Genomic DNA, 25,851 nt, shown 5'->3' on the forward strand with positions numbered 1-25,851 from the left:
GCCTCTCTGGTCACAAAGTAGCTGGGGGTTTTCTCCATGGTGATCTGGCCCTCCAGGGTCTTGGGCATCAGCTCCCTGGGAGGAGAAAAAAGAAGAAGAAAAAAGGAAGTGAGCTATTTGTTTGACCTGCACTCCGGACTGAGTCACACTGAGCAACTGTCACAGTTTTACAACCGCTCTTATTACAATAAACATTACAAAGTGGATGAACTCAGGCTGTGTCATCAAAAACTTTGAATCCAATCAATCAAGAATAACACTGGAGGTTTTTTGTACTGGTATATTTATTTGATCTCTATCGGGTGTCTTTTTCTCCAAGCTAAGTTAGCTGCCAAGAGGTGTGACCAAATGTTGATTTGAAGTTTTGGAGTAGCACTCTGGATGTAAAAGACATTTTTGTGGTGATAGTATGCAGACACTGCCTCAAGTGTTCCTTAATGTAGCCTGAGGGCTTATGAAATCGAGAAGGGGACTCCCCTGGGTCCATTTGAAAGAGGGTATTCTTTGCTCTCATATGGCGCCAAAAGGAGATTTCTGTCAATTTCTATACCCATACTGTGGTAGTGCTGGTTATAAAATATTGATATTTGAGCAGAAAGGCCCTCTCGGCATAATTGATCTCGCTCCTGTATTTCTCTTTTCACAACGAATGGTGGAAGAACATCAGAAAAGTATTTTGACATTGCAATTTCATCTTCGGTGGATAGTGAGACATGTTGTTGTGGTGAAACATTGTATTTATTTGAAACACATTTTGGCAAATTACTGTTTGTATGTGTTTTAAGCAGTTCCACACACAGAGTACCTACCGTAATAGATTATGTTTTTTAATGGGTTCAACTCCTAGTGATGAAAGTATACTCATAAGGGAAGTTCAACTTGACATACCCTCAATCAATCAATCAATCGACCAATCAATGGTGGTTTAATACACCAATAAACACACACACACACACACACACACGTACGCACACATCCCAGCCCCATTCACTCACCTATAAACCCACCCCTGCCATCTCAAGCTGCACTGCGTACACACACGTGAAATGCCTTACTCCCCGTATCATTTACTAAACACCCCACCCCCCTCCCCCCTCAAATTGTCTATTTAAGCTGCACAATTTCCCCATCTCTGCCTTGTCAATGCTGCTGCTGCCCTGCACCTGTATCACTGCCCGCTGTTAGCCCCACCACCATCACCCCAGCATCCACCTGCAGGCTCCAGCCAGAGAAAACGCCAACCTCACGTTTTTAACATTTATTTGGCAAAATGTCTTCTTGTGTGCATGAGTCTGCCACAAACTCACAAAAAATAGATGGAAGAACAGCTAATCTGTCCGGCCACGCCACTCCTCTTTCTCCGCTCTCCTTCTGGCCAGTTGCCTCCAGGACGGTGACCTTAAGCAGAGCGGGTAAAAGCAGCCCATGAATGATTAACACGCCCTCTCTCTGCCATTTAGAGCCTCTGCAGAATACAGCTTTAAAATTCAACAAAGTACAGAATGCAGGCGTTAATTATTCATCTGCTTGGCTTGTGCTGCTTTAAGCGAGGACTGGCGCTGACAAAGTGGCCCAGGCTGCTCCCAGGGTTGACGCAGTTTGCCACCCGTGACAGAACTACTGAGACCCTAAAGCAGGGAGGTCCTCGGATATTTCTGAAGAGCGCTCAACACTTCAGTCTGTTGTTCAAAGGACCATGCGGTGGCAAGCACCAGAGTGTGATCAAGCTTCTTCCTACTGCCGAGTGTCTTTTTCTGATGTGATGGGCGTCGGGTTGTTTTCTGCCTTGCAGAAATAGGCTGGTAAACAATCATGCTCCGTTTAACATACACAGAAGGAAATCACACAGAGGACACTGAGACCTTTGCAGAGGACAAGCTTTACACAAACCGAGCACAGTTTAAAAGATACCAGCTGTAAAATGAATGTGATGCTTTCACAGCTGACTCCCCACCAAACAAGTCCTTGAAATTAAAGTACAAAACTGGTTTTAATTGTTCTCTAGAAGCATTTGCTGATCCGATGGCTCTGTTAGCAGAACAACATGCAAATCACTGGTATAACAATTACAGCATTTTTTTGATCTAACGCAACTAGGTTTGCTTAGGTTTAGTCACAAAAACAATGTGTTTAAAGTTAGGAAATGATTACTGAATGTCATGGCTAAAAGAAACCAATGTTGTCTGTCAGAAGAAAATGGGAAGCAACCAGTCATACCCCCATATTGTTAACCTGGGCCTCCACAAATATGTGAACTTAGTTTTTCCTCCAAGACTGCTAAAGGTCTTTGTCACTTGTAAATAGGGCTGGAAGATACGAAAAAAAATCAAATATCATGACATTTTTGACCAAATACCTCGATATCAATACCACCACGATATTGTAGTGTTGACTATTGGTGCTTTCACAAAATATCTACACAATGAGATTTTTGATGAATAATTAACCCTAATGTGGATACAATGACTAAGTGGGTAAAGGCAAACAATAGAACAGCTACAACAGTCTGGTAAGTCTGGTAACCAGGAAAAAAACCCACTTATCCCATATTACAATATCCAGAATCTAAGACAATATCTAGTCTTATATCACAAAATTGATATTATATCAATACATTGCCCAGCTCGACTTAAAAAGTGTAATTTTAGGCATTTTCTGAAACAAATGATGCTCTCGAGGGCATTCTCTTTTCTTCAGTCAACAGTTATTTTTCTCTCTCGATTTTACAAAGAATGGATGCATGATGAAAAACAAAGAATTTGGAATATTCTTAGCATAAAAATGGAAATTGGAGTCCACAAATTAATTCAAAAATATCTATGACAATAAAACTAAAACAATGTCAGAGGAAGAATCCTAAAATGCTGAAGATTCACGATTACTGAACATTACGAGTGCCAAGTTTTCCTTGTGGTTGTTTCCAAGCTTTAGAAACAGCTCCTGGTTGAGCTCAGCGTATCTAGTGAAACAGATCTAAAAACCATAAGTCAATACCGTCAGGCCAATGTCAAAACATCCATGCTACGTGGCTGAGTGGATGTCCTCTGTGAGGAACGGCTCACAAGCTCAGCGCGAGGGGGACACGCAGGAAGCGGTCGATAACAGCAAGAGCGGCAACACAGGTGCACTGATGTCTAGAACATCCTCCTGCAACGCTGATGGTTACTTGACCTCCAGAGTCCTCTCAGTGTCTGCGAGCTCTCCTACAGCTGTGTAAAGAGCAGCATTGACAAGTCTCCTTTCCACTCACATTTGCTCTGTCCCGTTTCCCCAAGAGTCCAGAGGGAGGCTGTATAATGGTGCTTTAAAACAAACCCAATGCCACCTGGGACAGCAGTGGCTGCTAAGCTGACAGGTCAATAGTAAAAGAATACAGAGACTACTTATCGATGGGGGATCAGCAGACACTGGCATCTTGCTGAGCATCTTCCTGACAATAGTGGCAACATGCTGATTTGAGAACCACTAGTCTTCTGAAACAACAGCCCTTACCGTACCACAACTTTATGAAGCAAAAGAGAACATTATTGGTTTATGAAAAAGAAATGAGCCCGTACTAAAGAAAGCATCCATATTTGATGGCGGGCGTCGAGCTTGTTCTGTGTTTGATGCACTCACAGCGGTGGTGGGTCGGTGCGAGGGCACTCTGGGGGGATTTTCAGGGTCAGTGACGTATGAGGCATGGTATGCAACATGAAGACCCACCATGAAGATGTTTGGAAGTCCAAGTATGGTCAAAAGTCATAAAGCAATCATGTATCCAGGTTGATGTACATTTTAAAGTTATTGTAAGAATGTTTTCCAGTTCATCGGTGGAGTGCAGTTTTATGAAAGAGATACTGGTTTAACGCCATTTTGTTCTGTTCAAATTTAAACATACCACCAGGCCTGTATCTAATTGTCCGTTGCTGGATTTCACCATTTTTGGCCAGATGTCGGTTATCTTCCGCTTTTTTTTGTGTTGGAATTTAAAACAACCTTTGAACGTACACACGTTCCACCTAAACAAGTTCCTTTCCAAAACTATTTTGCAGCAACACCGTGGCTCTGTCGAGCGCTTAGCGCGACACATGACGATTGTGACTGGTTTAAAGAAATAAACCAGAACACATTTTCTGTTGCTTACAAACCTAACCATACCACTCCATTATAGACAGAATACCAGCTGATCTGAGTAGGGGGTTGATCTTTAATGCCATATCTACATTGCCCATTATCAGCAACCATTCATCCATGGTTCCAAAGACACATTCGGTTTGCTAATCTGATATCATTTTAAAAAACTAACTGAGAAAACATTGGAGAACCCTTTTGAAATTATCCAAGCACATAATATAATCTGAAAGCCGCTGCCCTGGTTACAAAAAAACAATGCAACTGATCTCAGCTGGTATTCTGTCTACAATGAAGTGCAATGGAAATTTCTAAGAGACCCCACACTTTTAAACGGTAGTGTATGTGTTATGGAGGTAAAGAACTTCAATTCTCAACTTTTAGGTTTGAGTTTGGCAAAGGAGCAAGGGACACAGAGAACACAGTTTTACAGTAAGTGGAGTACACAGGGTATTTCTTTCCATTCTGCAGCAGCAGCATGCAGCGCTCTCTTATGATACTTTATTGGCAGGGTAGGTGATGTAACAGATGACAAACTGGCCAAGCGCTTGATATTTACTGCCGTTCCAGATCCTGCTTTGATGTCTTCATCCTACTGCTAAAATATGACTCCCCAAGCACGCTGATGCATGAAACACAGGCAGCGGGATCGACTCATGAAACAAAAACAGACCCAAACCGAATAATTTTGGCTTCTCTTTAAATCAAATTCACTGCTTTGACAAGCATATAAGTAAGTACTGGAGACACACAAGAAAAAACATATTTAGGATGACTAAAAAGTTTAGAACATTAAAAAACAACTTGTGTACATGACAGAACAAAACATGCTGTAATTGTACGTTTTTCCTCTCATATGGAACAAACTAGCTGGAGAGGAAGGCCAGACAGCTCATTCAGGCAGCTTTTTTCCCTATTAAAAAAAACAAAATCCAATGTACACAGTAATGGGCAGTACATCACTCAATGCATCCTTTGTAGGCTCGTCTATAAAGTAACCACTTTGGAATAAAGGGCTTGACGCATCACTGCTTTTGTTTCCCTACTGAACGAATTTTGCTCGCAAACTAACTCAACTCTGCCCTGATATACAGTATAAGCTGTGACTAATGTCTTCCTGTTATATATAAATGCCCAAAAAAAGTCTGAATGTGCCATAAGGTCTTTATTTAGTGTAAATCGGTTACACACATAATATGACAACATGCCATATGAATTAGGGAGAAGGCAAAAACTAACAAGTGATCAGCTATGAATGGGCCATTTCCTGGTGTTATCCATGGCCTTTTAGAAAGGGACTTGGATCTGGGCCAAAGTCTGTCAATTGACGGGAGTTGTAAAGACAAAGAGGCAAGTGGGCTTGAGTGCAGTCCACTACTCCCCCACAAGCCTTTGATTCATTTTTCCTCTTCCAGCAGGGAGCCCTGGCAGATATAACTACACTCCCACAGTGTTCCTCTGCCACTCCCACCAGATAATAATCTTGTAATTGGCTCAATATTTCTGCTGTTTGCAGGCGAAGCAAAGGCCAGCGCCGCTCTTGGTGGCATGGACTCACCATTTATTTTCCAGGTCAGTGGATGTTAGCGGAGGTCAGAGAGAAAAGGGGAGGTGGTGGTGGTGGGGAGGGCGGAGATGTAGAATAATGGCTGCTGTGGGGTGAAGTGAAAGCCCACTCCTCAAAACTCGGGGCTGCACTGCTCTGGCGGCATTGTGCAACAACACACCCTTAACCTGCCATGCGGGCAGCAATCCCTGCTGGCACTGCCGCACATAACGGCATGCAAATGAGAAACATGGCGTGGGATGCGCTGTGTAAATGACTCTGGGAACACAAATGAATAACATGTCTGCTAATTCACATTCACACGTTTTAAAGGTGGGCAGTGCAATGTGGGCTTCATCCTCTGCTGTGGCCGGATGGCAAGCAACCAGCTGTTTATAATTCAGGGATTACAGGTGCAAGCTTCCTAACAGCAGACAGACGCGGGAAAGGATAATCGTCCGTTTTATGACCCTGACAGTCTCCGTCCTCCAGGATCAGCCAACCTGACCTCTTTTTTATCCCTCCACTGGATCCTCATGCACTGTGTCACTGTCTCTCTCTGCACACCTGCACTTTACATCTCTAAATCCTCCCCCACCCCCTCATGAACAGTTAAGTACTCCTCCAACATGGCTACACAGGATTACTGCCGTCTGAATTGCACAGTTTCCATATCACAGTTGAGTATCTTGAGCTGTCCCCCCAAAAAATCCTAATAAGTAAATTTAAATTTTTTAGTCAGATCATATATCTAAAAAATCAACCTATTCTTCCCATCATTTCCCAAGTCGTCCTACAGTAAATAGCTTCTCAAGCAATTTGCAATTTCAGTTATGTAGAAACTAGCCAAGGTGGGGTCTCAAAATAAAGAGTGAAATCAGAGTTGTACATGGGAACTGAAGGGGGAAGGAAGCAATTTTGAGAGACATACAATTACTAGAAAAGAGTTGTCTATTCTTGGAAAACAAGATGGTTTTGATAAAGAGTGAGCAGGAAAGGAAAGAAAGCCTGCACGACACTGGGGACACATAAGATAACAATGTCACTGTGGATGAAAAACTTTGGAAATGTCAGCTTTAAAATAACAGGAACCTCATTGTCAGATTGATGATTTGGTGTGTTTCAAATTAGATGAAAAAGGATTTGAATGGGTTTCAAAAGCCTGTGCTGGTTCTGTCTGGCAGGAGAGCAGGAAATTAGACTGAACATGCTAAACTTGTTCAAAGTTAAACCTCAGTGACATTTAATAAAACCACTTTGCTAAAAATGTCCCAGTGGTATTAAAGGAGCGTCTCCTGTTTCCTCTTTTTCTGTTCCTCCGACAAGGCTTTCCTCGCTTTCTGCTTCTTTTTTGCCGGCTTAGCCATGACGATAGTGTGAAAAACTCTATTGCTACCTTGTTAGCCGGTTCCTGAATGGGCGTATATGTGCAGTGAGGTGAATTCGTTACATTGCAAGACCTGATATCACCCGACACTTCTTGACGCTGAGTCCGGCGACTCGGTAGCCCAAAGTTACAAGGGTGGTATTTCCGCTCACAGGCGCTAGGAAGGAGCGAGACGACCACCATTCAACTTGGAAAAAAGTCATAGAACCCTTCCGATGACTCCGGAGCTGTTCAGGTAAGGTAAATTAAGCTGCAAAAACGGCCTGCTGTCCTCCCATGATGAAGGGAAAAACAACGAAGGAAAGTTAATCTAAAGTACAACACAAGAGTACATCGGAAATGCTACAACGTGTTATGTTGTCTATTCTCATTTGTTGTAAGATTGAGTCACATTGGCTATTCTATGGTGAAAGCATTCAAATACACTTGAAAAACAATGCTGGCCTGTTGCCATTGTGTGTTGAAATGTCTGGAAGGAAAAAAGAATCAGACCTATGTGATTTGTTAAAGCGTTAACTTGATTACAAATGGAGATACAGAATGCTATTGTATCATACACCGTTGTAAAAACATTTCTTTCATGAAGTCATGTATTAATAAATCTCCCTGGTGGACACTCGCCTTACCACTGAGCATCGAGTTTTTCCTCCTTTTTTTCTTTCCATACAACGGCTGATATGTGCTTTCATAAATGATTAATATAGGTAGCTCTGCAGTATACTCTTATAAATTTATCAGCAGTGTTTTTAACGGAAGACTTACTTTTTTCCGTGGTGCTGAGTCGAAGTCCCCGGTTTAGTGCATAAGTGGGTAAAAAAAGCTTTATCTTTATGGCAACTTGCTTGTGTGTTAGTCACTATCTCTAACTGTGGTGGAAGAGTGACTGAGTGAGGCAAACATGTTGTAGGATGCATTCAGGCCATCTGAGGCTTTTTAGACACCAACGAGCAAAGGCTGCTCACTATAGAGGACAAGGGGGTGAGGTGGGTGAGAGTGACGAGGGGCACAGAGAGGGGGCCTAAAATAGAAAGAAGAAAGAAAACAGGCACAGACAGAAATATCCTATTTACAAAAGGAATATATACTTTACATGCTAAAGTAACTTTTAAAGCATAATTCTCTTATCTTAGTTTAAGATTTGACTTGATGGTTGTGCTAGATAAAAAGGTTAGGGGTCCACCATTGTTGCAAATCATCCTGAGGTTAGTCTTGCATTACCAGACCTTCCTCCACAGCGCTGTAAAGGTGGGTCTGGTTGTCCACACAGCATTCCAGGATGGGAGAAAAACAGGCTCTGGTTTATTGGCATTTTTTAAACAATCGTCTTGGTTGCCTCGGGGAAGGAACTTGTTTTGGTGAAACGTGTATGTTCAAAAGTTGTTAAAAACTCAAAACACCCAAAATTAGGGACATTCGGCGGAAATTCCTGCGGCATGTGAACAATCCCTTAAATGAAGCTTTGTCGATCCAGACTATCCTGAGGGCAACATGAATGCCTGTACAAAAATGCATAACAGAGACATTTTACCACAAATGTCAACCTCATGCTGGCGCTGGAGGAAAGGGCATCACAAAAACAGTAGCAGTCTTCCTCTGGGGACCATGAATGGCTGTACCAAATTTAATGGCAATTCAATAGTTGTTGAGATACTTATTGTAGAGCATTCAACTGATATTTCTGTCCCTAAAACCAGGCCGTAACCGTAAAATTGTGCTACGTAAAAAAATGCCAAACCTACTTGCCACGATAACCATTTATGCTGTGGTTCTGAATGTAGGTCTCCTATAACCTGAGGATGTTTTTTTCCTCTCAATTCTGCTCAGATCAAGTCAAAACTTAGCACTAATTATCTGTAACATTTCTGTGATGCAGTGATTTACGTAAATTTTAAAAATACATTTAAGGCTTGGAGAAATTAATTTTACACCTCCTCGGGTGGTTTGAGCAATTAAATTTCAAATCACTTGACAATGCTTCTTTGGTGCTTTTACACCTGGATTTTCACCTGGATTTCACATTGACATGGGGTCACTCAAGATGCTTTTCAATGGCAGGTGTACAATAAAACGTGGCGAAAGTAAGCCGGGTAAAAGCCTGTGTCCAAATTAGCTGAGTTGTGGAACCTATTCTGTATTTTTTCTGCAGAGTCTGACAAACCCACACATTCTGAAATGGAGCCAGCAGAGATAAGGCTATATTTTGGACTTAGTGATTCATATTCCATCGAAAGAAATTACTAGAAGACCTAAATATAACCCAAATAGTAGCCCTGCATTTTATCTAATGTCATCATGCGGAGTGTAAGTATCTCTGAATGGATTCTCAGACACACACGCACATTACTTTTTCATATTTCTCTGACCCACTTGTTCAGAGTTATGTGGAGTTTGAGCATGTTGGAGATGACACGTGAGTGGGATCGGCTTTGGCAACAGCTCAACAGTATTTTTCTTTTTGCCAAGTCAGATTTTAGGATCTCAACAGCTTGTGGAAGATAAGACACCTTAATTTGATTTAATACCAACGCTCATTTTCAAAGTATTGTGTTTCTTGAACGTTCACTTTTACACTAAAGGTGGTTTCATTAGGAAATTTCAAGTAGTCCTTCCATAACCCTCCTTATTCTTTTTCTATAGTTTCTAGCATTTAAATAATCTGAGGAGAAAAAAAGAGCCACTTGCCACAAACGGAAACCATTTCAATGGGCATTTAAATTCTACATTTAAGCCTGATTTGAATACAAAAAAAGCCCTGTGTCAAAAGCACGAGAGCAAAATTAAATGTGAATTTGCTCAGAGCCAAATGGAAGGCTTTGAGGGGACTGCTCCGCAATAATTACCCATGACAAAAGGCTAGGGCTTTTGTCTTTGGGACCATTACCATGGTGATTTTCAAGCTGCTGAAACATTCAATATACACATTTCAGTCTGCTGAATACGCCACATAGACTTTCACCCAAAAATATCTGTTATGAGCCACATTTCTGCTGGCACAGATCCCGCCTGAGTGCCTGCGCTGCTGCTGTTGTTGTTGAGAGGAGCAGCAAATCAAATATTAGAGCTCAGAAAAAGACATAAAACCTTGCGCTTTACAAAAATATAAAGGCTAAAGTCTGATAACTAAAGCCCAGTTTCATATCCTTCTACGAACAAAAAATGATGGGCTGGCAAAAAGACAATCCCTTCCCTCTTCTCTCTCTGTAGACTGAGGGACACTTGCACAGGCATTACTGAACATCTCCCAAATGTTCAGCCTATTGTGTACGTTGATGTACTGTACTTTCATCTTTCTCCTTAAAGATTTTCTGGGATCTTGAATAAAGGAACAGCCCCACAAGGACATGGTAGTATTTTTTCCGATTCCCCTGTTGTTTCTGCTCTGCCGTATCCCTCGACTCTTCCTATATGATCTAATATGTATTCTGAAATGCAGCTTATTAAACAGTCCCGTTAAATCAGAGATGAAGGATCATTATCAGTGCAAGGAAACGTTAGCAGATTAAAGAAGACGTCTCATATAAACCAAAAGCATTTGGTCATATACTCTTGGGAAAGCTCTTAAATGCAGCGTCGGCACACCTAGAAAATACAACCAGAGCACTGATACAATACAGCATAACTCATGCAGCATGCACGTCTGTAATCATCTTAAGCTAAAACCTGTATAATCATTTTTGTCAATGTAGTGTGTGTCCTTATCAAGCGTTGCTCCATTACCCTATCCTGCTATAAACACCCTGAGAAAGTGGGGGTAATGATATATTGCAGTTTATTTCAAATTTGGAGCCACTTTTAATCCTCAGTGGTTTTTGTGTGCATCTGGTTTTCATTATACTGTAAAAGCGTAGCATAGGGGTAGCTATGTTTTGGGCTATGGGCTTGTGTTTCACCATAACGATCGATTGGCATCCAGTGGGAAGCTCCTGTACATGTCAGTCAGTGTCATGGTTACTTAAAGGGAGGAGCATTTAATTTGTTTTCCCTGTACTATTTACAGTAAAGAAAAGGTTGCAAATATTTTATTATGTTAGTCCATCTCTCAATACTTTCTGTCTGTGGTACTCAGCCCCAAGCCTGATGATCTCAGGCTGTTCTCATTCACTGATCATACTCTTTCCAATAAAGAATAATGCACTACAAGTTACTCAACAAATGTACTTATTTGAACAGAAAACCCCAATCTTATAGTAGTTTTGTTGCTTTAAAAGGTTCTGCACTGCAGGGGCTTGTGCAGGTGCACTTATCGCTGCTGTTTTATTTGCAGGATAACAAGAAATGATGTTTTTGAACTTTTTGTCAGATGTCTCGCGAACCATATGCAGACATGTTGTTGTTTCTATCGAAGAGATAAACAGGAGAAAAAAATATATTGGGAACTATTTAGCTGTAGATATTATATCCATTTGGTGCGCTATTAGGTGTCTATGGCAACAGGATGGTGTATGTGGGATTGATTCCACACATTTACAAAAGGTGTGATGATGAAAAAATTCCAGCGGCTCCCAGTTTCTTTAAGCAGGTCGTGCAATCAAGAAAAACTGTAATAAGCTAATAAACAACAATGTAGGTCAACAGTGTAGGACACAGGAATTAGATATACATATCAGGCATTGGCTGCACAGACAACACTTTTTAGTAGAATTAATGTTTTGTTGTTTTTTGTCTTTTCATAGAATTTGTTCACAACATTGCAAGCCTTACTTTTTAGCCAGAGGAAGACAAAGGTTAATCTATAGAAAACAAATAAAAAGTTTTGTAGGGATTCCATGCAGAGAAAAGGGAGGATTTGAGGAAGGCTGAGGTTTAGCTGGATGTGTCTGCATGAGTGTGTTTGTGTCTGTGTGTGTGTGTGTGTGCTGCTACATTATAAATTATAATTGTCTAATTATAAATTAGACTGTGTGCACATTTCCACGAGATGAAGCTTGTGGAGATGATGTCATCCTCAAAACCCAAATTTTCAGAATGTCTGCTTTAGTCTTCAACAATATTTCCATCCCAGAACCACAGCACAGGTAATCATATCAATGTACTGGTAATAATACAGTGGATTCCAAATCATACAGGACCACATGCACAATTAAAGTAAGAACTTGACAGGTTGAAAGCCTGAGTCTGAGTCTTGCTGGCGTACTTCTGAGAGCTCTGACTGTAAATCGCCTGGGATTTTCTAAAATAGAACGACTTCTGAAAGGGAGTCATTGTCCTGTTCAAATATAAGCAAATAGAGAAGCCAAAATTAGTCAGGTAGTATGGGCTTGGCAGATCTCCTCGCTGTGAACTCAGAACATCATCCTGTTTTATTCTCACAGAGTTCTGTGTGGACTACCTCACAGCAGACAGCGGGAGTCAGTTTCAGCTGCAATCATGTTGAATTGCATTACAGTTTTTACTTTCTTTCAGTACTTTGCCTCAGGACCTATAAGCAGCAGAGGTCAAGAGGCAGTAAAACACGATTTCCATATGCAATTCGATAGCTGTAACATAATGAGAGCCAAATATTTGACAGTTCATTTTAACCAGTTTTAGGAACACATGAAATCTAAACTGAGTTAAAAACAAGATAGCAAAACAGTGCTGCACATAATCAATGCATACAAAACCTGAGAGCTCAAGTTTATGCTTAGGCTGACTAAAAATGGAATGCAAGGCAGATAGACAGTGTGAGATATTGGGGCAGGGGGGTGCAGAGAAGGCTGGGGATAAGAGTCAAGCGTCGGGCGGACAGCAGTATCGGGGAGTGTAAAAGTGATTACACTGTCTCCATGCTCTCTTCCTCTCTGTCTACTGCCCCCCCCCCCCCCCATTTCATTTTCTCCCTCCTCTTTCCACCCTTCATCCTTTTACTCCCAGGCTCAGAATACAAAGCGCCTGGCACCATCGCATCACTTTCCTCATCTTGCTGCCAAGCCACAGCAGAGCACACCAGCGAGCTAGCACCCTCTGCGCCGTGCTGCCACCACAGAAGAAGCAGAGAGGGGCAGAGATTAGCATGTATGAATGCTCCCCCTTATCGCTCTTTTGACATAAACTCATTACAAACAGGCTCGCTCAATCTCTCTGGGTTTTTCACTCCCTAGATTGTAGTGGCAAAGAAACACAGACAGAGGTAGCAGAAGATTATGTTCCATAACTCACATCTCGGAGCTTTAAATATTTGATAGTTTTTTTTTTTTGCTTCTCTTTAAACATCCTGGCAAATTAATAATAAGCTTGGTAATAACAAGATACCAAACTGATTTATGCTCACCGGGAATGAGAATGAATGCAGTTCAGAAAAGGCAGGCAGGGAGGAGCCCGGGTTAAAGACATGGTTGAATGCGTGATTTCCATTTGGCGCCCCTTGCATTATCCATTAAATAAATAGCCCGGGGAAAATGGAACTTTGTGCAACCTGTTTTTGTTGAGACAGCAGCGCCGTGCATAACGAACAGGTGATGTTGAGGGGGGTGAGATCGCCACGCTATCAGCACCAGTTGCACAAGCTCATACTGATTGTAAGCAGAGCTAGGGAGGTGGGGCGTGACAGAGAACAGGTTGTCGCTGAAAGAAAAGGTGAAAAATGACCCACAATGTCACAGCGTCTTAAAGGAACACAGAATGGCAAAAGTGGAGCCAGCAGTTGCCTGGGGCTGGGCTGTGACCCAGAATTCAACAGACCCCCAGTGAGAAACCAGGAGGCCCCATGACGACTGAGCTAAACTGGCCCGCAAACAGGAAAACACCTCCTCTTCCTCCCCAGACAGCAGAGAGGTAACCCCATCTGGGCAGCTGGATTGAGGGAGCATGATAATATGAAGTGTAACGGAGAACTGCGGCGTCTGAGGAGCCGCTGACAACGTGCTAATGTTTTAGCCTGTCAACTCTCTGTGAGCTAAGACGGATGGTTTTAGAAATAGAATGTAATTACAGGGCAGAGCCTCATTGTCGGGGTTAGGACAATGTGAATAGTGTAGTGGAGCTTTCTTCTTTCTTCCTGCTAGAAGGCACTCTCCTGAAGCTGGAAAGTGAGTTTTACAGTCTTGAACACATAAAATGACACAAACCACAAATGCAATTGATGTGTCTTCTTAATATAACTTGCTTTTGAGAGAGTTTATGCAGGTAGCCAGACCAACCAGTAAGAACAGCTGGTGCAGCTACAATGTTATGTATCCTCACTGGCTTCCCAGCTGAACTCCTGCACCCATCTATCTTTAATTTTGATATTTTGGGGTGTTTAACTGTGCAACATTTTAAAGAAATTTATTTTGCAGAACTGATGCCTCCGTTTATCACTTAACCTCCAGTGTTCAAGTGGTTTAATCTCAGAGCTGAGCTAGAAGACTCATGAGTAGCTACAGATTAAGAGATATCTCCATGAGGGATGCCGCACGTCATTCTTTTACGAGCAGGTCTGCTGCATATTTATGTACGGCATTACAGAGGCATGGCCCATGCAGCTGTTTGCTCGTATCGGACCAATAATGAATGATATAATTCTCGCCAAAGCCCGTCTGATTACTAAGCCAGCGCCATAACCCGATCTCATGTGAGCCTTCAATGGCATGTAGGCAGTTCCCCAGCATGTTGCCAGGAGATAGTAAATGAGGTGTTCAAGGGGGAGGGGACACAGGCTTGATGATTCATGTTATCAATCAGGGGGTATTTTTCAATATTTCACATTGATGTAATTGTCCTAAAAACACATTAACATTGAGAGAATTCTCCGCAGAGAGATAATGGCTGGATATTTGCGGTAGTGAGTCAAACCCTGCCAGGCTTGAATGACGGATATGCCACACATCCAGAAGCGGGATGTGTGGATGTGGCATGAATACATACGGTCCGTCCGAATCACAATTAGAAAATAAATAAATAGAGGGTAAAGACAATGATGAGGTGTGGATGGGTGTGCACTATCATTCAAGAGAACACACTTACGGAGAAAAGAAGCAAACCAAAACAAAATCCATATTAGTGCCATTCATATTCATGACAGTTGAATGGGGGCCATTATGAACCACTTTCAGCACATTTGCATTTACATTACGGGCCTGTAATGCAACTGTAAACCTATTGAACAAATGGTGGTGAGGGAAAAGTTAAATTTGTTGCAAACAACTAGTATTCATACTAGTTCTTGCACAAGTGGATACCTGTATTATATATATAAAAATGTATAAAATACATTTAGAGTGTGTGCATGTTTGTGTTTTATGTTGAGTGCAAACATATGTGTGTGATGGTATGTCTTCTTGAGTGTGTCTGTCTGCATGTGCCTGTTCAAACATTCACCTAGAGACTCAAAAGAGCTCTTCTGCAGGGCCATTTTTGCTACAATGTTAATCCAAGAGTTCAACAGGGAGAGCTAGAAACACGCATTGGCACTCGATTGCCAAGAGTAAAAGCTTTGTGGGTGAGGGGGGGGGGGAAATCCCTCCTGCTGGATTTACGCTTTGCCACAGCCGACCATGTTTAAAAGCCTGTTGGATACAAAAAAAGAGAGAAGAAACATAAGAGCAAAAACAGGGCGGTGAAAGGGAATATTCACTGCTGCTGGCCTGAGCGGAAAATAATATGATGTAATAAATGGTATGTAAGAAACAGACCTGCCCACGACAACCACCAAGTCTGTAGACCGGTGTGTTTGTGCACATGTGCGTTCCAGTACGGCTGCGTGCGTGCGTGTGTACGTGCGTGCGTGTGTGTTAAGACTTCTCCATTAGCGCTCACATAACATTTGGTCCAGCACACAAAGCACAGAGTCATCAATGAGGGCCACTACAGCAGAGGGGGATAGTGGGGTGAACCCTTGACAATATGAGCCTAATTACACACAGTTGTCTCAGCAGAGGCACAAATCAATGCTTGTGGTGAATCCTAAACAACACAATCAATATGGTTGCGTCTCAATGGCCATAATGAGAGACTGGTTGAAGGAAAGGATTTTAAATCAGCCACATATTGGCTCATTCCAGTAAGCCAAAGCTCAGCGAGGTGTGAAACGCATGTTAGATTACAGTATGATGATTCAAACAGACATTCTGACATTTTAGATGTGTGATTCCCACAAACTGCTAAAACCACATTTCATTGTGATCAATAGAGTAATAATTAAAATATGTTTCTTACTACTGTCTATTGTGATAGGGAGCGGTTATTAATGACTGGAGGGCAGAGCCAGACAGAGTCAATGTGAAGAAAAGCGTGACTCTAACTGTGTAGGAACAACAGTGGGGGCCCTGAACTCTCATTTGTGTTCATCAAACTTCTCTAATTGTTTGTATAATGAAATTATGGTGGTCAGGGAGACCTGGAGGACATCAATTAAGAAGATAAGCAAGGGAAATAAATCACTTTTTATCAAATGTGCGGCTGCCCGCCTGTGTGTCCGGCAAACACAGGGAAAACAGGAAGTGATTTTATTTAGAGATTGGAGGCTCCATAAATCGCAGCGACAAGCAATCTAGATCATTCATAAAGCTCTGAGCAACAGTAGGAAGACAGCTAAAACATTACTTTGTCTTCAGAGCTAAACACGGAGGGCATAATACGTTTTTTACATTTGTAAGTAATGATAGTGTTAATTTTAGCAACTGACTTCATTTAGTTTTGTACAAAGTCTTTAAATCACTATGATTATTAGTTTTAGTCAAACTGTTATCATTTCACTACTAGATTTGGTGTAGTTTTATTAGAAAAAAATGACTTTTTAGTTAGTGGATTTTAAATTTGTGTCTGTCACCACCTTTTACAGTTATCATGGTTACATGTGGTATTTTTGATTAACACAATATATTAAGACAATATGTTGCTGAAAAGAAAGATGTTGCTCGCTGTTGCAACAGCTCAAGCCACTGAACTAACTTCTGAAGATATGTTTGAGTGGAGGGGGGTACTGGTTTACAAATCACGAGGATACAATGTGTGATGCATGCTGGTCCCTTAGTTAAAAGGCATTATATTAATGAAAGATGATTAAAAAAGGACTTTGTCAACAAATTCATTCTTTCAATCTGTTTTAATTTCTTTTTTGATTTACACACGCACACGTCAGATTGATGGGTCTCTGCAACACAGCGACCCGGGCAGTTAATATTTATAAGTTAAGTTGTAAAGTTTTTAGATCGATAAGATTGTGTCATAGTTTTTGGCCATCATTGGCAACTGTCTACAACTTTAATTGAGACAGCAGAAAGCTGAAAGGGAATGACGGAAAGGGAGAGATGCAACAACTCTGGCCTTTTCATTTTTGTTATGGAATAAAGGTTACCAACTCATACTTCTGTCATAGCCTCCGTGGAAGAAATGAGCGCTATGCTACTGCAAAAAAAAGCCTTAACTGAGGTTTAACAAACATTAAAGGGAATCCTAAACAATGTCTTTTCTTTATTTGAAAATTGTATTACAATGTTGGGCGTAGTCTGTATGTGCAGATCCTTAAAAAGGAAAAACTAAATGTTCATAGAGCACTACATGAATGTGCTGGAAACAATTTGGTGGTCAAATTTGTACGCTGTGCGGGTGCCGCATGGGAGAGCCACAATGAGACAAGGCAGTGATGTTAATGGATGTGATCACAGCTTCCTGGTGAATAATGCAGCCTTTCTAATTGGCAGGATTAATAATTGATGAGGGCGTGTTTGAGGTGGGAGCTGCAGTGGATAAAGAACATGCAGCCGTCTTGTTAGAGAGGACTTTGAATATGGTGTACATCTGTCTATGCTGGTGACAGGCTCTATATAACCTCCTTCTTCCTATTGATATGACGGTGTGAGACGAAGATGTCAGAAAAGAAATCGCCTTGACAACATAATGATATAATAAGCCTCAACCCAAACACATGTTTGATGGTTAAAATGACTTGAGCTCATGTCAAGTCCCACAGGCTCCACAATGTTGTTACACCCATAGTCCAAACTGACCGTGGCTGACCCAGAACTAGCCAGCTGCGTAAATAAAAAAATTACTGCAATAATAGCAGAAATGAAACAAAAGGTATTGATATAACAGGATGGATGTGGAGCTTGGTGATCCAGCTCAAACTCTGTGTCAGGAACTGATGTTCACAGGGTGGCAGGATACAAGCTGATGAGAAGAAATAGGCGTGGCAAAATAATGGGGCATAGGAGGGTAAGAAAAATAGATTTTATAGTAAACGTGATTTATCCGCTTATCTCAAAGTGTCCAGTTTCTAGAGGACGCATAAAACCTGCCCATAAAGAAGTCCTGTCTCTTAGGGGTTAACACCTTCAAACCACTGTTGTGCTCTTACAGGAAACAATAGGATCAATATCTCAGGGTGTGCTCAAAAGGATTTCTGACAATCCAAAAATAATTTGTTATAGAGTTCAATGGGTGCTAGACACAAAAGAACAGAAAAACAATGACTTGGTCCGATCATTGAAGCCAATAAAAACTACACCTGTGTCTGTTTGATGCAAATGAGAGCAGAGAGGCACAATGAGATTTTTGAATAGTTCCACGCTTCTTTGCTTTCTTACTAAGAGTCCGATGAGAAGATCGGTACAGAACTACTCTACTGTCTGTACATTAAACATATAGCCACGAGACACTTATCTTAGCCTAGCATTAAGCCCAGAAACAGGGGGAAACATGTAGCCTGCTTTGTCCAAAGGTAACATAATGTTATATCTTGTTACTTTAATTCATACAAAACTAATGGAGAAGAACGAAATTGTTAAGCACATAATCCTCCGTAAAAACCACAATGTGTAGTTCTAACAATTTTATTTACACTTCTATTTTGTACTCTACAGCTCTATTTTATATTAGCCAATGTTTTTTTTACTTTTGCACCAAAACACCAAGAGAAATTCCTTGTATGTGCAAACCAAAATCTTTCTAATTTCTGATAACGGGTTTCCAGTCTTTATGCTAAGCTAAGCTTACCAGCTGCTGGCTGTATCTTCAAATTTAACAGACAGACAATGAGAGCAGTATGGAACTTCTCTTCTTATTTTTTAGCAAGAAAGAATATTCATACAGCTGTACAATTTCACATTTTCTTCACTGATGACTTCGTAATTTTCTTTTGCAAAAAAATGTGTCTTCTTGACGGCAGTAAAGAGCTTCTACAAGATTTTTCATCCTTGATTTCCCTGCCATAATTCATCTCCCACTTCCTCGGTTACTGGTCCATAACTAAGGAAATCTGTTCCCCTGCTCTTCTCATTAACATGCAAATCCTCATCTTTAGCATAATAGTAGAAAAAAAACCTTTTGTGCAACTCCAGCGCACTCAGGACGTTCCTTCCTGCTTCTATTAGCTGGACATGTTCCTCTGAAAGGAATCTTCTTTCTGTCTAATGTACAGTCAGACCTAGTTACAGTAGCAATTACTAGTGTTCAGGTTAAGATTAATTGAATTACTGGGTGGCTTCCCTGCACTCCTCTGTGGGCATATCAATCACGGCCTGTGCGCTACACAGACCCTTTATCACCCTCTTCCATCTTTATGTAAAAAGACGCAGGCTGTGCTGTTGCACTCCATCTATCAATAAACGGGTCTGGGATGGCAAACTCACACAAAAAAACAAGCTCTCAGCCATCTCTTATTCCAAATGAATTAAATGTTCAATCAGATATTGAGCAGCTGGGATTGTATCAAGCGTTGTTTGAATTTTGAGAAATAGACCTGCACTCTGTAGGAGTTCATTGAATATTTGTGATACATCTCAATTGATCATTTGTAAAGAGACATTCCTGCTATATAGATCACTGTGAATGGCTCTTTGTGCTATGCAACCTTTCAAATTTGAAATGCAATAGACTGTATGTAAAGAGTTTGTTTGAACAGCTGTATTTCTACCTGAGGATCCAGGTAGCTTTTCAAAAACCGCACATGCAATAGATCTGCGGCGCTGCTATTTGAATAAAATAGCTCTCGAGGCAGATTAAATGCCACTGTCATTCTTTCTCCATTCACCACCTCCATTATTAGCTATTTTAAAAAACTGTGCAGGATTTCTGGTCATGGTCTATAGTGCTGCCAAACCCTAATCTTCAGTGTGTTTTATTTCCCACGTCCCTACCATGCGACTCTTTGTTCGTCATCTAGCAGAAATATACAGAAAATACTCAATGTAGAAGTGCTGAAAGCTAGAAAATAACATCTGAAGGAAATAATGTGTTGGCCTCTTTGTGGGCTGTGCCAAAAAAATGCCAATCCCTTCTTTCAGATGGACTCCAAAAGACACACACACACACACACACACACGCACACACACACGCACACACACACACTTGTGCCTCAAGCTTAGCTACAGTATAATTCTGTGTTTGCACGGAGACAGAGGTTGGGCAGCCACATAGAGGTTGTGCCTAAGGTGCTGTCTGACAAAGCCTCTGCCCATGTCTGTAAGGTGGACTCTGCCAAGGCGACTGGCACTGGCCATGCCCCGATGGAACAAGAGAAAAAGGACGTTTGGTGCCATCCTATCACCACACAGGCAGCTGCAGATAGCACACATGGCACGTGTGTCAGAGTCCATGCCTTTAGGCGCAGAGACAGAGAGGAAAACAATCCAGTGTTTGGCCAGTAGGTCTAAAAAAGACCCTTGAAAGGAGTGATAGACTTTCCTGCTGAGTGAACAGAAGTAAGGGGCTGGAAAGATGAAACTATAACTTCCTTGGGTAGTAAACACTTACATTTTTGTATTTTATAGGGAATTGATATACAGGACGGAGATGTGAGCCAAAAAAAGAAAGAATATGTGGCAAAAGTATTTTTAAAAAAACATTACAGTTGGAACGGAAAATGGAGGACCCAAGAGGAGAGGGCTTCCTTCATTTTATTGGTTCCCAGGCTTTCCATAGCCCTGGTTCTCCCTCTGTTTCTGTCTGTCTCTATCGGTTTCTCTCTGGTGGAAAATGTAGCGCGTTCCCTGTCCTGTGATAAAGCTGTTGCCTGTGAGATGAGAGAGAGAGATCCATCACGTTGAGGCGTTGGTTTACCCTGCCAATCCGCACCACTGTGGGCTGTAACGCGTACATGCTCCATCCATGCATCATTTACCAAGCCCTTCTCTGCCCAAATAACATGGGTTTGGCTCTGTGTTTCTGAAATCCTAAAGCACTCTGGCAATTCCTCTGAAAGTCTTGATATGCATGAATTCTGGAGGTTGTTTTGCGGTTTGTTTAGTTCGCTTCTATGAAAAGAGAGAGCTGAAACAGTCTAGTCTAAAGCCCCTTGACTCTCCAGTGCCAAATGATAGGGTTACAGTCTCTCTTTGTTTGTGGAAGGATAACACTTAACTTCCATCAACCTTGGGTTGCCAAGAAGAAAAAAACTCAAACATAAAGGAACAGAAATACAGTACAGGAAGAAAATTGCAAACATGATTCTTTCTTTTTTCATTATAGCCGTACTGCTTGTAAAGTGCCTGAGGGCAGAACGGATGTGATGTTAGAAAACATTACCTGGCAGGTTTCCATGGAGCTTGAGGAAAATAAACATCACTGACATTCATGGGCATTGCTTGAAAATCACTAAACTAGTAAAGGGCTTCAGGTAGGCTATATCACAAGAAAATAGAACACTAAGCTACAGTCCTAAGGCTAATGACTTAAAAAGGTCACACGCCTCCACTTCAGAAACAATAAGACAAAAGAAATGATAACGGTGTATCGTACACAGCACTGTATCTCTGTACAGCTAAGGACAATAAAAAGTTGACCTGAGGCACTCCTTTTGAAATATGAGTCTCAGAATAAATGCTTCTTAATGTATGGGCTAATACCTCATAAAAAGACCAACAGCTGCTAAGCTGAATGGGCCTGCGCTATGACGGGGTCAAACAGGTTGCTGACTAGTGTACACAGAAACCCAAAAGTGAACAAACAACAGAATCCTAAAAACAATGTAACCAGATCTTAATGTTGCAGTACCATCTGCTGGCATTGTGAACTCTGAGGGTGGCACATTCTGTGGCAGCCCTCCAAGTGACCCTCCTGACCGTGATCAATCACACTCCCTTTCTGCACATGTTCATCAAAGCTCCTGGAGTTCCTGATCCCCGAGGCCCAAAGTATGTGCATGAAAGTAACCAGTTAGCTTCCTTCATCTTGCCAGGTTTCAAGAAGTCAACAAACAGCTCTTATTTTGGGTGCGTCAGGTGAATGCATCAGGTGTGAGTGTCTGGTGGAGATCCAGGTGGTGTCTGCAGAGCACCCTGCACCTGCTGCCTGTCCTCACTCACCCATCGGGGGGAAGATTCCCAGGATGCCAGAGGGCAGCTGCTGACAGGCACTACTTTGGATTGTCCCCTTGCTTCTATCTGCCTCCCCTGCATGGGGCCTCCTAGGGTCAGCTGCTAAGGGCGTGCAATGATGTCGGTGGGGGTGGCGGAGGTCAAGGAGTTGGCAAGGAGTGGGGACTACAGTCATGGGTGGGTTGCATGCCTTCAGCAGGAGGTGAGCGTCCCAGTTTTACAATTATACTCCCCGACAATCACTTTCACAATCCAAAGGCAGCTCAGAGCTCATGCTCAGGAGGTCTCTGGTGATCGAGTTACGTCCGCTGTGTGTGCCCTCTACAACCCCAACCATGACCTCTCCACCCACCCGTGCCGGTCCTCTCAACTCCACCTGCCAACCACAAACCTGCCCCTATGTTAGCTATGTTCAAGCAGATGTATTGAAAAAAAAACATCCACATAATACCTAATTCTATAAAAACGCTCTGTTTAAAAATTCTTTTTTTTAATACTGTATATTTCATTATCATGGAATTCCTAAAAATTCATTTTCTTTCACTTTTATATTGAAATTCCACTTTCTCTCTTGTAAAGTATTAACATATTTTTTAACCAAGTACTCATTTAATAAGTACATAGATTTTGGGGCTACCCAGCCAAAGATGGTTTATTTTGGAAAGGACTTTATTTAAAACTTGAAGGTAGACCTGCAGGTTTTATATACTGGGTAGTATATAAAACCTCTCCCTTCCAGAATAAGGCCAGCTCCCACATCCAGTTTCATGACGAAGCATGTCATGAAAGTTACAACTCAAAGCCATTTCTCAAGACCATTAAGCATATGTCTTTTCTGCTTCGTATTTTTCAACTATGGTGACAAAACAGGATCAATTAATCAGGGGATCAATTATGGTAAATGGGTTAAGTTTGTTTTAAGCATCTCAACTGTGTCTTGGCGAAAAAAAAAAAAGCCTAACTAAAGAGTCCACAGAGAAAAAACATTTTAAGGGTTTGCACACACAGACACTTAACACCAGCAAAAAACAAAACAGTGTTCCTCATATTTTGGGCTGATATGGTTGTATACATCCAGACAGGCAAGTGAGGCATTTTAAAGTTAGTGTGTACAGTGTGGTGAAAAGGGAGCAGGTGGTGAAGACCAAACTATTTTGGTATCTATCTATTGCTGTATTTAAAACTCAGAGGAACATGTCATTCCTATATTCCAGGCTGGGTTACATCCAAGGGCAGCAGCGAGCGCCAATAGCACATTGGAGGTTTTTACAGTTTGCATGCTCACATAAATATGGAAACATTAGATACACATACACATACACTTACACACAGTTAAATCTGGCCTCTTGTTCCTGCTGGTTTGTGGTTTTGTCATGACAACCTAGTGCAGCAACACAACAAACAACGAACGCAAGGATGTTACAACTTGTTTTGTGTTTTGGGTAGTTTTCTGCGTAGTGATCATAAATTGTTTAAATTATTGGAATTTAGAGATTGGAGGTATATACACTGCTTTAGAGTGACTGCTTACTCTCCTTTAAGACTCAACTGAAGAGCGATGCGGTAATTCCCTTACTTTTAACATCTAGTCTCTCCCATTTGGAGTTGTGTGACTGCCTTTCCACCGGTCCTCCAAACCTCTCCACACTCAGAATGACAAGTGAAATGTCAGGCAGCAGCGAACAAGGCCAAAGTAAAACTCTGCCACCCAATTAAATGACACACACTCTAAACACAGCCAACATATGAGAAACTTGGAAGAAAACCTCATATTAAATGCTGGGAATTCAACAGTTTTTCAACTTTAGCACTTAACAAATGTGTCTTTATTTGCATTACATTTTCCGCGTGTGTGTGTGTCTTAATGGAGTTGTGTCAACAGATCACTAATGAAGAAAAAAATGGCATTCATGGAATTTAAACAGACGGTGCACATTTTGTTATTCTACACATTTTCTTCTGGATTTTTATTTGTATTTGAGTAAAAGAAAAAAAAATCTTTCATTTGTTCCGTCAAGCTGTCGTGCCACACAGACCGCTGTACAATACAGAACTACAGATCAGATCAATATCGCTGCTTTTGAACACAAATCCCCACTGGGTCACTGCTTTTATGATCAAGAGCCAGTTTTTTTTATTACCATTACAGAACACCCTTTCAAATAAGGCCAGTTTTAAAAAGAGGGAAACCCCTAATTTAATGTGATTTTATGCTTTTTTTAGCAGAGCATACGCTTTGCGTTTGCTTTCTCATGGTTTCAGATGTTGCATACATGAGTGGAAGTATTTGCGGAGAAGCTGAAATGGATACACTTACTCTGATCAACTTTACATAAAAGATTTGCTGATTTACACGAAGCTGCCATACACCTTTCGATTTCCTGGATTTTTATTTGTTTGTTTTTTATAATTGTGGTCTGTTTAAGGCCTTGTTGTGTGTGTCTATATGTGCATAAAACAAGAAAGAATGTGTATTCCTCCACTGAATACGGTTGTGTTTGTTAGTATCTAGATAACTATGTGTGTGGCGGAGGTGGTGGCACATTGCCCTTGTGTTTAACGGGTCACGCATGTTTTTATGAAGGATAATTAACCCATTAAAAAGGATCTGGTGAAGGCTAATCCAACCGGTCCGCAGACATCAAACAGGAACTACGGCTGGATGTAGACAGGTGAACGCTGGGCGCTCAGTAACCCAAGTAGGCCAAAAAACGTATTACTGACTACCCTGTAGCATGGACCTTTGCTTTAGTTCACAATGTTTGTGCTTGATCTCCTTGTTCACTCCGAGTGTCCATTTCCACAACAAAAGCCTAACAGGTTGTATGTGATTATACAGATACACTGCTGAGAAATGTGTGGTGAAATGTAACACTGACCGACGGGGGTGACTGGGCCGGGTGTCGGTTTCCTGTGTAACAAAAGGCCTGAATTTACTGAATCGTGAGAATGACATTTTATTCAGGGCGGTAAAATGATGTTTTAAAAAATAAATATATATATAAAGTCCTTTCCCAATATTTGACTGAATGCAGATGGTGAAACAGAACTTTACCCAACTACTTGGAGTTTTAGGAAACATACAAGGGAAGGTAAAAGGTTAAAGCTACCAACTGTGCTGTCAAAACGAGATTTTTTTATTATCCTTCTCAATAAATCACAAACATTTGCATCATAGCTTTGGGTGTGCGACTGACTTTTTAGTACAGTTGATGGAAATTACCATTACAAGCCAGCCAATTTAAATTCTAAGAAAGCTGGAAAAAGGAAGGCTGGAGATGTTGCCACGCCATATTAAGAGCTTAGAGGTGTTACAGTTAGGCAATATTAAAAGAAAGGGTGTACATCATGATTGGCACAACAGTGATGGGGCTAAGAACGAGGCGCTTGCGTCGAGGTCCCTAAGCATGACTGAAGCATCCCTAAAGATTATACACACATTACAAAAAAAAAAATCAAACTGTATTCATATTGTGGGGGAATATGTGCACAAAAAATAAAGGCTAAAATAATGAAAGAAATGATAGAGAATTCTAATCCCTGTTTTATTTATATATATATATATATATATATATATATATATATATATA

The 25,851-nt window shown here is 41.3% G+C and overlaps 1 protein-coding gene across 1 annotated transcript in view; it reads right to left on the minus strand.

Moving 5' to 3' along the window:
• Window positions 1–25,851, minus strand: part of si:ch211-216b21.2 (heparan sulfate glucosamine 3-O-sulfotransferase 3A1) — a 30,333-nt gene that overhangs the window by 206 nt on the left and 4,276 nt on the right. The window contains exon 2 of the mRNA XM_034860808.1: window positions 3–75. Coding sequence (XP_034716699.1) covers window positions 3–75 — 73 coding nt within the window. The remainder of the gene's footprint in view (window positions 1–2; window positions 76–25,851) is intronic.

Source organism: Etheostoma cragini, chromosome 21 (assembly GCF_013103735.1).
Source record: "Etheostoma cragini isolate CJK2018 chromosome 21, CSU_Ecrag_1.0, whole genome shotgun sequence".
Taxonomy (NCBI): Eukaryota; Metazoa; Chordata; class Actinopteri; order Perciformes; family Percidae; genus Etheostoma; species Etheostoma cragini.